The sequence below is a fragment of the Heterocephalus glaber genome, unplaced genomic scaffold, assembly GCF_053883595.1.
Source record: "Heterocephalus glaber isolate CG9 unplaced genomic scaffold, H.glaber_assembly_v1.0 deba00001666, whole genome shotgun sequence".
Lineage (NCBI taxonomy): Eukaryota > Metazoa > Chordata > Mammalia > Rodentia > Bathyergidae > Heterocephalus > Heterocephalus glaber.
The window spans coordinates 13896846-13913272 of NW_028258406.1; the positions used below are offsets into that span (position 1 = coordinate 13896846).

At 34.5% G+C, this 16427-nt stretch overlaps 1 protein-coding gene across 4 annotated transcripts in view; it reads right to left on the reverse strand.

Annotated features, from left to right (window-relative positions):
• Nucleotides 1-16427, reverse strand: part of Ccdc122 (coiled-coil domain containing 122) — a 47963-nt gene that overhangs the window by 17346 nt on the left and 14190 nt on the right. For 2 of the 4 annotated variants that reach the window (XM_004844240.3, XM_021257895.2), the window contains 3 exons: nucleotides 16027-16127; nucleotides 1813-2211; nucleotides 821-937 (listed from right to left, as the gene is read on the reverse strand). In XM_004844240.3, the coding sequence (XP_004844297.1) occupies nucleotides 821-937; nucleotides 1813-2211; nucleotides 16027-16127 (617 nt within the window). Of the gene's footprint in view, nucleotides 1-820; nucleotides 938-1812; nucleotides 2212-16026; nucleotides 16132-16427 lie in introns of all 4 variants that reach the window. The other 2 variants (XM_021257894.2, XM_021257896.2) reach the window with 2 other exon arrangements.

Genomic DNA, 16427 nt, shown 5'->3' on the forward strand with positions numbered 1-16427 from the left:
GCAGTTGCTTGGGCTGGGGATTTAGCTCAGTGGTGCTGCTACCTGCCTTGCAAGTGCAAGGTCACAAGTTTGATCCCCAGTACCAAAAAAAAAAAAATCAGTTGGTCTACATCTTAATTTGATGGCTAACTATGGGACTGTCAATTTCGTTGTTAATAAGTTGGTCATATTTTCCATTACTTTTTAGATAATCATGTGTGAAAAAATAAGTCTTTCTATATCATTTACCCAATGTTATACTGGTTAGGTATTTTCTTATCGTTCATATGTATTATAAATATAATCTCTAGAGCTGAGTCTTGTCTTCTCTATTGGTATGGTGTACTTCCAAAATCTAGAAATGATATATTCAAAAGTAAATAATATTTAATAATGGAGTTTTTTTTATTTTAAAATAAATGTTTCTCTAACACAAATGGTTTTTTCTCGTTTTTTCTTTAATACTGTTTGAAGAAGGTGTATTATGAAGTGGAACTCAGATTCACTCTGATGTCCAGGATTGATCATTCTCTTTGACTGTACAGCCTCTGCTTTCTAGCCATTAAGCAGAAACCAAGTTGTTGGTGGAATGAGACCTGGAAGAATTCTAGGGCACATTTAAAGCAGGATTATTTACTTTATTTGAATACATTCACATATATGATCATCTTTGAATGAGGGGGTTATCTCTAATTATCTATTCATGATTTATATTTATCTACTAAATTTCATAATTCTTTTGTTCTCTGAACAACTGAGAGTAAATTATGGAAATATAAATATAGCACAAGCTTAAAAAATGGTCTCATAAAGCACTGAAATTTAGATAATTAAAACTTACCTCTATTTCTTTTCTTAACTTTTCATGTGTCTTTTTTTCTTCTTCAAGAAAACAAGTTGTCTCACTGATAGATTCTTTTACAGTTACAATTGTATTCTTTAGCTTTGAAATATCTTCCTGTGTTTATAAAATTTAAAATATACAAGTCAAAAAAGGAATGGTCAATATAAATCCAAGACTTTCAGTGTTTTCATAATTTAAGAAAAGTAACTACATCAAAACTTAATTTTATAAGTAGGATTAAAATATTATTTTTATAGGTATATGAGATAAAGAAATATTATTTGAACAAATATTAGACTTGAAAGCACTGAACTTAAAAAAAAAAGTAAGATAAAGGAAAGTGGTAGTTATGAAGTTATGATGGCAATTGTCTGGTAACAGTGCAGAAGATAAGTCTGTAGCAAAAAATGGCAACTATTTTAAGTTTGTATCTTCTATCATCTTCAAACAGTGATACTAGGAATACCAAGATGCTTAAGGTATAATTATTAATTCAGATTGCTTGCATAATAGCTTTAAGCATACTACACTGATTTGAGTTGGTCTGGATTAATTAGCAGGGAAGCTAGAGCGTCACATTTTGGTGAATTACACTTTCTTCAACAAATTGATTAACATTTCACTGTGATTTTGTCTGACTACATATTTTTATAAATCCACAGCGGACTTGTAAAATCTTCTTTATACCTTTGCATATTTGGGATAGTTATTACATACCTCATGTACTTATCCCAGTTTTTGAAAACTGAGAATGTAGTAGAACAGTTATGGGCATTTTACTAACTTAATGATAAATTTATTAATATTTGTACTTACAAAACAAGAGTAACAGAGGGCCAGAGATTTAGCTCAGTGATTCTGCCGCCTGCCTTGCAAGCGTAAGGTCCCGAGTTTGATCCCCAGTACCAAAAAAAAAAAAAAAAAAAAAAAAAAAAAAAATTGCTTTCTGAAAAAAAAGAGTAACAGAAAAAGTTGTTAATAATTCAAACCTGTGTTTGTGTTATTCTGTTTCCGCCTGGATTTTGGAGGCCTTGCCTAAGCTCCTCTTTCATTGTCTTTAGTGTTTTAATGAGATCTCTTTTTTCATAAAGTTCAGTCATAAATGACCATTTTCTTTCTATTTCCCCCAGACTATCTTTATGAGTCTTTATTTTTTCATAATATGCATTATATCTTTTCATCTGTTCACCAAAATTTTCTTGAGCTGTTGCTATATCAAATTTAAGCTTTATATTTTCTGTATATAAGGTCTTGATTTGAATTTCCAGGTTTTCACATTGAAGTTTGGAATTCTCAATGGCAGTATCTTGCTGATAAATTTGCCTCTCTGTTTCTTTAGTTTCGGCACAGATTGCTGCTATGTGCTTTTCAAGTTCATGAAGTTCATTCTGTAATATATTTCAACATTATCATTATTAATTCATAGAATTCAGCATGAGAGGAAAGTCATTGTTTTGATCCATAATGCATGTAAGAAAACAACATAAAATATATATTTATCAAATACAGAAAAATCTATGCATACAATAGAAGGAAACATGCAATACTGTAACAGTTATTTTATAATCTCAGAAGGGTCTGAGTTATGTATTTCTTACTTTAAAATATTCATCTAGTTCTAAATATTAAAATTTCATCATTTTAACGTTTTATGTGTAAAAAAATATACTTAACAATCATTTTAATAATGTATTTATGGGTATCAGAAGTACACATTAAAGAAAAACACATGTACTTATAAAGATAAAAATTTTAAAAAGAAACAATATGATAAAAATGATAAAGCCCTGAGATAAGAATAAAAAGATCTAGGTTCCAGTACCTTCAGTGCTGTTTCCTACTTTGTACTGTATAATCATATATAACAAACCTGCCCCATCCAAACCTCACTTTCTTTATTTGTAAAATGGATACAAAAATATCTATTCTGCCCCAGTGGGGCATCTGGCATTGCTCTCTGGTACCTCCTTGTTAAAACACAGGTTTCACAGCACCATTTTTCTACGATTCTCCTTAGGTATTTCTGAGCATACCTTTTAAAAAAATTCTTTTATTGGTACATTTTAGGTATAAAATACATTTACATTTATCATTGGGTGCTTGTACCTGTACATGATGTATCTTAGTTCTCATTTTTTTCCCCATTACCTGTGCTCCCTTCACCCCCTCCACTCTTCCCTATTTACATAGATTTCTTTTCCGTTTTTTAAATCTTTTCTCATAATTTTTCCTTTCCCTTCTTCCCTTTCCCTTTCCCCTCCCACCACCCCTACACCTTTGGACGTTTTCCTATTTCAAATGATCAATTAGTCATTTTAATCATTTTAATCCTTATTTACACTTAGTTTCTCACACTAGAGAAACTATTCAGTATTTACACGTGTGTCCTATTTATTTCACTTAAGAGTACAGACTCGCTATACAACCATTTAGCTATAAATGTCTGTAGTTTCTCATTCTTTATGGCTGAGTAGTACTCCATTTTATTAAAAACCCCCACATCTTCTTTATCCAGTTAACAGTTGATGGGGACTTGGGCTGTTTCCAAGCTTTAGCTATTACAAACTGTGCCGTTATAAACGTGGCTGCACATATATTGCTGTGGTATGATACTTCTAATTCTTTGGGGAAGATATACAGCAGGGGAACAGCTGGATCAAATGGGACCTCTAGCTCTAGTTCTTTGAGGTATCTCCATACTGATTTCCACAGTGGTTGCACCAGTCTGCACTCCCACCAACAATAGAGAAGGGTTCCTTTCTCTCCACACCCCTGCCAGCATTTGTTATTGGTTGATTTCTTGATAGCAGCCATTCTTTCTGGGGTGAGGTGGAATCTAAGTTTTGTTTTCATCTGCATCTCTTGAATGACCAGTGATGATGAACATTTTTTGATATATTTATTTGTTGCTTTTACTTCTTTGTCTGAGAAATGTCTGTTTATTTCAGATGCCCATTTTTGAATTGGGTCTTTGAATTTGGTGGGGGGTCTGATTTTTTTCAATTCTTTATATATTCTAGATAGTAGACCTTTGTCTGAGGTACAGCTGCTAAAATTTTTTTCCCACATTGCAGGTTGTCTCTTTAGCTCTGTTGGTTTCTCTTGCAGTACAGAAGCCTTTTAATAAGATGAGATCTCAGTTGTTGATTCTTTCTGCTAGTTCCCATGCTACTGAGATTTTGTTCATAAAGTCTTTTCCTATGCCAAAGTCTTCAAGAGTTCTACCTAACTTATCTTCCAGCAAGTTTAGTGTTTCTGTCTTAATATTCAGATCTTTAATCCACTTCGATCTTAATTTAGTGCATGGTGGTAGGTATGGGTCTAGTTTTAATCTTGGGCAGGTTGAAATCCAGTTTTTCCAACACCATTTATTAAATAGGCTATCTTTCCTGCAATGAGGGTGGTTGGCTCCTTTGTCAAAGATGAGATGGCTGAGTATGTCTGGAGTTATTTCTGCATCTTCTAATCTACTCCACTGATCCTTGGGTCTATTTCTTTGCCAGTACCATGCTGTTTTTATCACAGTAGCTTTGTAGTATAGTTTCAGGTTGGGGATTGTGATAACCCCAGCCATGTCTCTGTTGCCTAGAATTGCTTTTGCTATTCTAGGTCTCTTCTGGTTCCAAATGAATGTTTGGATTGTTTTCTCTAGTTCTGTGAAGTATATTGTTGGAATTTCAATTGGCATTGCATTAAATCTATATAGTAGTTTTGGAAGTATGGTAATTTTCACTATATTGGTTCTTCCTACCCAGGAGCAAGGGATGTCTTTCCATTTTCTTGTATCCTCTTCGATCTCTTTTTTCAGAGGGCTATAGTTTTCATTGTAGAGGTCTTTTGCTTACTTTGTTAGATTGATTCCTAGATATTTCATTTTTTTGGGTGGGTGGTATTGTAAAAGGAATTATTTTCCTAATTTCTCTCTCAGTGAGTCTGTTATTTGTGTACAAGAAGGCTATTGTTTTTTGAATGTTGACCTTGTATCCAGCTCCTCTACTGAATCTGTCAATTAAGTCTAGAAGTCTTCTGGCGGAGTTTTTTGGGTCTTCTATGTAAAGTATCATATCATCAGCAAATAATGACAGTTTAACTTCTTCCTTTCCTATCTTTATTCCTTTTACTTCTTTCTCTTTTCTAATTGCTGTGGCTAATGTTTCCAGAATAATATTGAACAGCAGTGGTGATAGTGGGCATCCTTTTCTTGTTCCTGATTTTAGCGTGAATGTTTTCAGGTATTTTTTTTTTAAAGCAACAAGGGACTTTAACAGTGTCATTCTTCCCCTTTATCATCATCACCATCATCACCATTATTATATTTTGGTACCGGGAATTGAACTAGGGTCCTTGTGCTTTCAAGGCAGGCAGCAGAACCACTGAGCTAAATCCCTGGCCCAAGTTTTCAGTGTTTGATCATTTAGTATGATGTTGGCTGTTGGTTTTTCATAAATAGCCTTAATTAGGTTGAGATAAAGACTCTCTATTCCAATTTTCTGTAGCATTTTTAGCCTGAATCAGTGTTGGATTTTGTCAAATGCCTTTTCTGCATCTATTGAGATGATTATATGGTTTTTGTCCTTGACTCTGTTAATATAGTGTATTACATTTATTGATTTTCGAATGTTGAACCATCCTTGCATCCCTGGGATAAATCTGACTTGGTCAGGGTGTATGATCTTCTTGGTGACCCTCTGTATTCTGTTTGCCAGTATCTTGTTGAGGATTTTTGCATCTATGTTCATTAGGGAGACTGGTCTGTAATTCTCTTTTTGGGTTGGGTCTTTCCCTGGTTTTGGAATGAAAGTAACACTTGCGTCCAGGAATGAATTTGGAAGTCTTGCTTCCCTTTCAATTTCCTTGATGAGTTTAAAGATTAATGGTGATAGTTCTTCTCTGTTTTGTAGAATTCAGCAGTGAAGCCATCAGGACCTGGGCTTTTCTTTGTTGGTAATTATTTTTTATTATATTTTCAATTTCAATCATTGTAATTTGAATTTCTGTATCTCCTTCATTTAACTTTGGCAATTCATATGTATCTAGGAATCTGTCCATTTCTTCTGTGTTTTCCATTTTATTAGAGTACAGGTTCTCAAAGTAGGTATTGACGATCCTCTGGATTTCTGCTGGGTCTGTTGTGACTTCACCTTTTTCATTCTTAATTGCATGGATTTGAGCCTTTTCTTCCCTTTTTTGGATAAGGTTGGCTAAAGGTTTATTGATTTTATTTATTCTTTTGAAAAAGCAACTCTTTGATTCATTTTTTGTTTTGTTCTCTTTAGTCTCCATTGCATTGATTTCTGCTCTGATCTTTATAATTTCCTTTCTTGTACGAGCTTTGGGTTTGTTATGGTCTTCTTTTTCTAGGAGCTTGAGATTCTGCATTAGGTTATTTAACTGAGTTCCCTCTGTTTTCCTAATATGGGCATTCACTGCTATGAATTTCCCACATAGAACTGCTTTCATTGTGTCCCATAGATTCCTGCATGTTGTACTGCCATTATCATTTACTTGTAGAAACTGTCTAATTTCTTTAATTTCCTCTGTGACCCATTGCTTGTTCAGTAGTTATTCAATTTCCATGTGTTTGTGGGAGTTTTGCGGTTATTGATCTCCAATTTTATTGTACTATAATCTGATAATATACAGGGGATAACTTCAATTCTTTTACATTTACTTAGACATATCCTATGAGCTAGCATATGGTCTATTTTGGAGAATGACCTGTGTGCAGCTAAAAAGAATGTGTATGCTGATTTTGTGGGGTGCAACACTCTGTAAACATCAATTAAGTCCATTTGTTCAAAGTTTGGTTCAGTTCTAGAATTTCGTTGTTAATTTTTTGTCTAGAAGATCTGTCTATTTATGATAGTGGGGTATTGAGGTCCCCCACTACAATTGTGCTAGTGCTTATTTGGTTTTTCATGTCCATTAATATTTGTTTTGTATAGCTGGGGGCATTTGTATTTGGTGCATATATATTTATGATTGTCATCTCTTCCTCTTGGATTGTTCCCTTCACAAGGATGTAGTGACCATCTTTGTCTCTCTTAATTAGTTTTGGTTTGAAGTCTATTTTTTTCTGCAAATAAGATTGCTATGTCTGCTTTTTTCTGGGTTTCTGTCACATGGAGAACTGTTTTCCATCCTTTTAGTTTCAGTGTATGAATTTCCTTTTGAGTTAGGTGTGTTTCTTATATACACCATATTGCTTCTTAATCCATTCTACCAGTCTATTTCTTTTGATTGGTGAATTGAGGCCATTAATATTGGTAGTTATAATTGAGAGATATTGACTCATCCTTGTCATGATGTTTTACTGTTGTTGGCTCTTTTATTTCTTATTTTTCCCCCTTTCCATTTAGTTTCTTATTTTGCCTGGTGGCTTCCCTTTGTTGGGCCTCATGGGGTTGTGACCTTCATTGTCTTTTTCTAGGATATTGCTTAGAATTGTTTGGAGTGCTGGTTTGGTGTTCATGAAATTTCTCAGGTGTTCTTTGTCATGGAAGTATCTAATTTCCCCATTGATTTTGAATGATAGTTTTGCAGGATACAACAGTCTAGGTTGGAAATTATTTTCTTTTAGGGCTTGAAACACCTCATGCTTTCCTTGATTTGAGGGTTTGTGTTGAGAAGTCTGCTGTGATTCTGATGGGCTTTCCTTTGTAGGTGATTTGTTTCTTTTCTCTGCCGGTAGGATTTTGTTCTTCTGTTGGGTTTCTGGGATCTTGCCTATTATATGCCTAGGTGTACATTTTTTTTGATCATGGCTAGTTGTAGTTCTATGTGCCTCACTTACCTGTATGTCCAATTCTCCACCTCTGTCTGGAAAGTTTTCTACTATTACTTCCGTGAACAGCTTTTTAATGTCAATTGTACTTTCTCCTGTTTTTTCATGGATTCCTATCAGTCTTATGTTATTCTTCTTTGCATCATCTAGCAGCTGCTGGATTGATTTCTCGTGGTCCCTTACTATTTTTAAGAAATCTCTGTTTTTATGGTCCTTATCCATGATCTTGTCTTCTATATCTGATATTCTATCTTCAGATTCCCTCAATCTGCTCTGCATGCTTTCAATAGAGTTTTTCATCTCCTGAATATCTGTTTGAATCTGTTTCATGGACTCCATTCCTTTTTTATGTTGGGTGATCATGGTTTCCATTTCTTTCTTGTGCTGGGCATCCATGGCTTCCAGCATATTTCTGAGCTCATCTTTTTTTAAAAAATCTGTTTCTGTTCTAGATCCTCTAATCATGTCTTTCACTCTGATCACCATCTCTGTAGATATCTGGGAGATTATTTCTGCTTTGAATTTTTCTAGAGCCTCATTCATCTGTTTTGTTTCTTCCTTTGCTATCAGTTCACAGTGTCAAGGTGGTTGATTATGAGTTTTCCACCTCGTTTCCCCCAGAATTTGCCTTTTGTCAGGTGGAAGTCTGACTTTGTGACCTGCTTAAATTTAAATGTCTTCTCATTTTTGTGTTTGGTACTGTCCTTCATTTAGTTCCTGTATTGATACTTTGAAGTTGTTTATTATAAGTATCTTTGTTGATGTATTTAGAACCCTTATGGAATGATTGCTGCTCAGAGGTGTCTTCCAGATATAGCTTAGTCTTTAGGTTTTGAGTCTCTAATGGCTCTGAGGCTGTCTCATTTTCATTATACCAGGAAGGAGAACTGATTAGATCAATCACAATACCTTAGCCCAAGTGATACAATTAACAATACAATAGCATCAAGTACCTCTTAGAAAATGACAATTTGTGGTAGTTATTAATCTATCACCTTTAACTGTGTGAATTAAATCAAAATCAAGGACCAACCCAACATATGTTTATAGTGAATAAACTCTTCAATATAGCAACTTTAACCTTTGGAATGGGGAGTTAGAAAGAGTTGGGCAGGGAGGGATAGGGAGGTAGAAGGATAGGGGCAGGTTAGCAGTGAGGCCAGAGGACACAGATGAGAGAAGGAAAGAGAGAAGAATAATAAAGAAGAAATACAAATTAGGGCCAGAACAGGAACACAAAGGGAGATGAAGAACAATGTAGGACAGCAAGGGAGTGAGGGAGAGAGAGAGAAAGAAAAGAGAAAAGAAAGAGTAAAGAGAAATTTTTTTTAAAAGAGTAGAAAAAAGAAAAAAATTAAAAATAAGAGCAAAAAATAAAATAGTGCTAATTTTGAAAATAACAAATAAAAGATAAAAATGAAGGGACTCCTTCAGTGTATGTCTGTTCTGTCACAAGACAATGTGGGGAGCAGTGTGCAGTTATAAGTCAATGAGTCTCAGTAAGCCAGTCACAGACCTGTGAGATTCAGGCAGATTTCTGGCTGCATGTCCCAAGTTGATCTCCCTGGCCTGCAGGGTTGAACTGTGCAAGGTTCTATTGCAGGTTCCAGCTGCCTTTCCCCTGAAGACAGTCCAGGTTCTGATGGGAGGTGATGATCCCTCTAACTTACCAAGTGTGGTGGTCTGGTGTGCCTTTATTGCAGAGATTCTCTTCACTTTTCCAGTGGGCTTCAGTTATCATCAGGGAGCCTGAGGCCCTCTCTCTCTTGTTCACAGTCGTACCTCAGGACAATGGCCTTTATGTCCCCCTGTGCCTCTGTAGTGTGGAACGAGGTAGCTGCACAGCCAAGAGGCCAGAGGCGGTGGGGGGTGGGGGGGCTCTGTTGTTGTAGGTGCCTGCGTGGCTCCACGGGTGGCTGGTAGGCATGCCAAGGGGGGTCCTTACCAGCTTTGGTCGCAAGTAGGTGTAGCCAGCCAGATGGAGCTGGGCTCAGTCAGTTCTGGGTGCTCTACCCACGAGGCTCTGCCTGCATGGCTGGTGGGCATGCCCCGGGGGTCCTTGAGCATACCTTCTTGATCAAAATGATTCCTTCCAATAAAGGTCTTCCTCAGAGTTCAGTCACTGTAATTTCCTCTTCTCATTCTACATATACTCCTTGGGTAATCTCATCCATATTCACATTTTGAGCTATGTATCTTCTGATGATTTATAGACTTATACGTGGTTGTTGAGTTCTATATTTGGCTAACACTGGCCTTCTCAAAATAATCCCGTCCAAAGTTCAGGCTAATCCTTCCTCCCTCCCTAACCTGTGTCCAAAAATCAGACTAATCTTTCTTCCCTCCCTAGTCTGGTATCAGTTATCTATTCCCAGAAACACATAACTTCAGTGACATACAACAATTATTATTGACATACTTGGACCAATTGGGTTTGGCTAGGTGATTCACACTGCTAGGAGCAGTGAGGATTGGCTAGTTGGTTCTGCTGATCTTGGCTGGGTTTGCACAAATGTCTGTGGTGGGGGTTATGCTTGTTTTAAAAATTGCTTTTAGGAAAAAACCTATAAATTCTTTTAAACAGGAAAGATATATTCATTTAGTTTCTCCTCTTGGCAATTTCTGCGAAAGAATCTAATTGTTCTAAGTGAAACAAGCAGTTTTCCATTCAGTTAACCCATGTAAAAGGCAAAATAAACACAGGAATGGTGCAGGTGAGTTGCTAAAGCCCTAGACAGCTGTCATTATTATCCCACTGAATGGATAATAAAATTGAAGTTCTGAGATCTCAAATGACAAAAGTAATACATCTAATTAGTATTAAATTCTTTTTTTTTTTTTTTTTTTTAGACAGGGTCTTGCTAAGCAGTCCAGGGTGGCCTTGAACTCACTATGAAGCCCAGGCTGGCCTTGAACTTGTGGCAATCCTCCTGCCTCAGCCTCCCAAAGTGCTGGAATTACAGGTGTGCATTAAACTTAGGAATGGTTGATTCCAGTTTGTAATTTTTATTGTTCTGTACTAGACAAGTATATAGGTGTACTATATCTTCTAAAAATAGTTAAAATTGAAATTTAAATATTTATATATTCACTTAAAAAACAAAATTTATGGGGATTGGCTGGTTACAAAATGATTTAGGTTGGCTTGAACTAGGCGCACTGGAATGTCCTGTCTCTGCCTTTTGTGTATCTTATGCTCCAGTGGGCCAGCACAGGAAGGTCCCTTTCATGATGATAGCAGATACAGAAGTATGAAAATTCAACTATTTGGGAGTTTTTAAAGCTTTTTCTTGAATCATATCTGTTAACACCCTAGCTACTCACATGATCAAACTCAAAGAATCCAGGGGCAGAAGTTTGTTCACCCATGATATGACAGAGTAATGTATATAGAGAGAGTTGAAAAAGTGGGACCAAAAAATGCAAATTAACAAATACTTATACACCCAAATATAGTTAGCCTTACCACCTTCAAAGATATCATTAATTCTTCCTTTTTATCATAATTATACTAATATAATTCAAAGTCCATAAAGTGGCTTATTGTTAAGGCTATATATATTTTAGTCCCTATCTACTTTACTATTCTTCTCAGCTGTTACTCTTCCTTCTTTCAGTATTCTCTTTATTAAATATGCCTAGTTTGTTCTTACCTAAAGGCATTTGTAATTGTTGATCTATCTACCTTAAAAATTTACATCCCTGGTTACTACCTGCTGGGTCTTTGTCTTTCACAACTCAGCTTTATTATTATTCCTCAAAATAGTTTTCCCTGAATTAAAATTTCTACACACCTCCCTCCTCTACTTACTCTTTACACAATGACCCATTGTATTTCTTTGTGATATATATCTGAAATTGTCTTTTGTTTACTTCTTGATTGCTTGTTTCCCCTGACTAGAAAGTATGCTATACCACTGCAGGAACTTCTCTGTCTTCACCACCTTCTTCCCAAGAATTAAGACAATTCCTGGCCCAAAGTAGGTGCACAATAAATATTAAATGAATGGATGATGCACATGGAATGGTTAGAAAAGGAACAAATATTCTGCCAGCTATGTCAGGTTATCAACTCTATTGGTAAATACAAGAACAGATGACATTTCCACTAATTTGGACATAATATCTTCTCTTCCTAGGACAAATGTAATAACTATTACATTTTATTGCTAGCTTTGGAATCTTTCCCCTTCAGTTCTTCAATCAAATCTTTTGTATGAGAATTATCTTTCTCTTTCTCTATTTCCTCTTCTAATTCATTCACTTATTGGGCTTTTCCTCCTCTTCCCATTCTTTTCCCCCTTTTTATGATTAAAACTTAATTGTGGTACAATTAATGTAAACAATCTTGATATATTTTAATTTTGAAATTTGATGAGTTTTGACATCCTTAGATGTCTACGAGGCCATCACCATAATTAAGATGATAAACAAATCCATTATCCACAAGTTTCCTCTTGATACTTTGTAAGCAATCTTCTCCATTACTCCATTCCTAGGCAACAAGTGATGTGCATTCCGTCAATAAAGATAAGTTTGATTTTTAAGAATTGTATAGAGAATCATATATATTCTTTTTAGTCTCACTTCTTTCAGTTAGCTAGTTATTTTGAGATTCATGTTGTATATTCCTTTTTACTGTTGAATAGTATTACATTGTATGGATATACTATATATTTTTTAATCCATTCATCTTCACTTGGGGAAATATCTAAAAGTTAAATGACAGGGATTTAACTTTTTAAGAAAGTTTAAACTGGTTTCCTGATTGTGTCATTTTATATTCTATCTAACAGGTTCTGTTCATTTCAGTCTTCTATAGCTACAGCAGCACTTGGTATAGCCAGAATTTTTAAATTTAGCCATTCAAATGGGTTAGATGTATATAAATAAGACAAGTACACTGTCAGCTCTGTATATGTGCTCCTGAAGGGAGTACCTTTATTGGCTAGGTTATCAAGTATTTTCTTCCTGCCTATGACAATTCAAATGCCCTCAGGGTCCAGCCAGGATACTTTTTATTTTCATAAGTGTATTTTGAAGAGCAAGTTTAAATTTTTAAAAAATGAAATCCATTTTAAAAAATATTGTGTTCACTTAAAGAAATCACTGACAAAATCAACATCATTAAGCTTTTGTCCTGTTCTAAATCTTACACTTAGGTCTGTGATTTATTTTGAGTTAATTTTTATATATGGCAGGAGATGAATTTTTTTGTTATTATTGTTGTTCTTTGTATTTTCTCTTCCCCCTTGTCCTTTTTTTTAATGAAGGTTTCCAACTGTTCCTCTACTATCTGTGGAAAAGATTATCTTTTTCCAATGAATGATCTTAGTACTTCTTCAAAAATCAATTGATGAGTGTTGCTATTTCTGGACATTTAATTTTGTGACATGGATCTAGATGTTTACCTTTAGGCCATATCATTATCTATTACTTGATATTATCTTCATTGCTGTACTCTACAATAAATATTAAAATCAGGTAGTGTGATAATACAGAAAGATCTGCTCTTTATTGTCATATCCAGGTACAGAGTTCCTAAAACCCTTGGAATTTCCTAAATGATGAGTGATAGGAACATCTTTTGTTCTCATGTGGTGACTCTTGATGGGTCCTTAGAGAGCTTCAGTATAGGGGCTGGTTGTCAGAAAGACTAAACCTTGATTGAAAGCTTAGAACTTGTAGCCCTGACCCAACTTCCTTGGAGGGAAGAGGTGCTAGAAGTTAATAATCAATCATACGTACTTAATGAGACTTCCATAAAAACTCATAGCCTGAAGAACTTACAGGTTGGTAAACATGTTAAGATGCTGGGAAAGTGGTGTGCCTAAAAGAATCATGTGTGCCTCCAAGATCCTCTATACTTTGCCCTATGTATCTTCTCCATTTGGCTGTTCTTGAGTTGTATTCTTTATAATAAAACTGTGCTTTCCTGTGTTCTATAAGTGACTTCACCAAATTATTAAACCTTTGGTGAGGGGTCATGGAAACCCCTAATTTCTAGTCAGTTGGACATAAATATGAGTAACCTGGGACTTGTAACTGATATTGGAACTGGTGCAGTCTTGTGGGACTGAGTTCTTAAATTTCTGAGATTTGATGTTAACGCCAAGCAGACAGTGTCAGAATTGAATTGAGCTCTTAGCCAGTTGGTGTTCAAAGAATCAGAAAATTTGCTGTTAGTGTTAGAAAACATCTCAGCCTAAGTATTCCAACACAGCTCTTCAAAATTGTTTAGCTATTGTAGGTCTTGTGTATTTCCATACAACTTCTAGAATCAGCTTCAATTACTCCCCCCAAAAAAGCCCACAGGGATTCTGATTGGGATTGCTTTTCATCTACAGATAAAATGGGAAGAAGTGAAATATTAACAATATTGAGCTTTCTGACTCATGTAAATGATATGTCTCCATTTATTCAAATCTTTTCTCATTAATATTCTGCATTTTCAACAAAAGATCTTATAGACTTTTCAAATTTACCCCTAAGTATTACACAGTTCTGGTGCTACTGCAAATGGCACTGGTTTTAAATTTTTTATTTCTGTCTCTTGCCAATATATGGAACTACAAAAATTTTTATATATTAATCTTGTATCCTGCAACTTCTAATATACTTATTAGTCATAACATTTTTTATAAATTCTTTGGTGTTTTCTAATCATTCCATTTATGAATAAAAACAGGTTTACTTCTTCCTTTCTCATCTGGATGCATTTTATTTCTTTTTCTATCAGTATCATTTATGAGCAGACATCCTTGCTTTTGTTCCTGATCTTAGGAGAAAAACATTTAGTATTTCAACATTATGTATGTGGTTGGCTGTAGAATTTACATATTCTTTTCAAGATTAAGTAAATATTTCCCTTCTATTCCTAATTTTCAGAGTTTTTGTCATGAATCCATATTGGATTATAAAAAGTGATTTTTATGTATCTAGAATTCCCTGTAAAATAAATTTCATATATTTTTCATTTTCTCTGTGCTTCAAACTTATTAAAAGCCACCATCACATTTAGAATACATTCCAAGTTTCTTATCATGGTGAATATCTCCTACCACTTCTGAAAAACATACTCCATGCTATACCACCAGCAAATTACTTATACTTCTATGAGTGTGGCAATGCTATTTCAGGCCTCTGTGTTTCCCACCCTATTTAACTGGTATATCAAGCTCCTTACCACCTAACCCTTGAGTGTGTCTCAAATATCCAATCATTCAGGTGAACTCCAGCTGTCCTTTAAAACTCAACTTTGAAACAATCCTTCTTTAGTGCTCAACCTGTGTTGAGTTCATGCTTCTATTGTTGACATTACTACCCTGCATATAATTGCTTCTTTCTTTGTCTCCCCCAAGTAGGTGAAGAGCAAGCCATGGGTAAATACAACGTTTAACAAAATGCTTAAAAGAAAGGAGGATCTTAAAATAAATGAAATAATGTCTGTGAAACCCTTTGAAGACTGAGTTTTACAGAAAAATTCTTTATAGAAATCTAGGCATTATCTTTGTTTATATATTCTATTGCATAATAGAACTAATAGAAGTGAATAATATAATGCGAATATTTATAAGAAATTCTTATTATCACATTTATAAAATTATTATGGTATGTCTGCTGATATATTAATACCTAAATCCAATGTCAAAAACAGGCCCTACACTGTTCACCAGGATCCTACAAAAGATACTTTATATGTATTTACAAATTCACTCATTTAAGGCTCATAAAAATCTTTGAGGCAGGTACTATTATCCCAGTTTTACAACTGAGGAAAAAGAGGCATGGAAAAATTCAACTGCAGAGCTAAAACTAGCAAATCTGGTCTTTAAAACAAGGTAGTTCAGCCCTACAGCCTATTCTTTTCATTTCTACAACCTGTTTAATAACAACTTTTACAAAACACAAATATTGTTTTCATTTTTATTTCTTTAGTCACTTTCACAGAATATAGTTGTACTAATTATTCTGCATGAAAGACCAAGAATGGCTCCCATGTTCCTTGTGGTGGGATTATGAATACATTATGAAAATGATGAAATTATAGAAAGAAACAACTTGCATGTTCACTGACAACTAGTAACTCACAAGCTATAACTTTCACTGGTTTACAATACAATCTGCCTTGAGTCCAACATTTTAGAAAAAAATTATAAAATAGAAATTAAAAATGATTCTATATGATATGTGCTTCATATACTTAATACTGTAGTTAAGAATGACATTGAATATTTATATTGTATTGGGAGTGTAAAATGTCCCATAAGCCTGGAATATTCATATAGGCTTTACTTAGGGAGAATAATTGAAAGCATTAATTTAAAATTGATCTTCTCAATATTAAGTATTCTTAATAACTTTCCTATCATTAATAAACTTTTGAATAACATTTAAAATATTACATGAAATAAGTTACCTGTAAATGGAACACAGCCTTTTTGTTTTTTTCTATTTCTGATGTTTGTGATTGTTGTTGCTTTGCAACTTGCTCTAGAGCATCAGTTAAAGAAGATGTGTCTTGCTTGCACATAGACAAAATAAGATATAAAAATTAAATGCAGATATATTAATGTTACAATTCTTTACTCAAAATCATGATCAACTTGATGTTTTCTTCTCATAAACAAACTGAATTTAGAACTGATAATGTTCCCATTCTCAATCTGAATAAAGTCAAAATCAAAGGCAAGAATGATAGGCAATTCAAAGTTGCCTACTGCAATGCTATACCTGTTTCTTTATGGAAGAGAATGTTTTTATTGTCCTATTTTTTTGTCCAGAGCACTTGTAACTACATTATAATTACAGCACAACCAT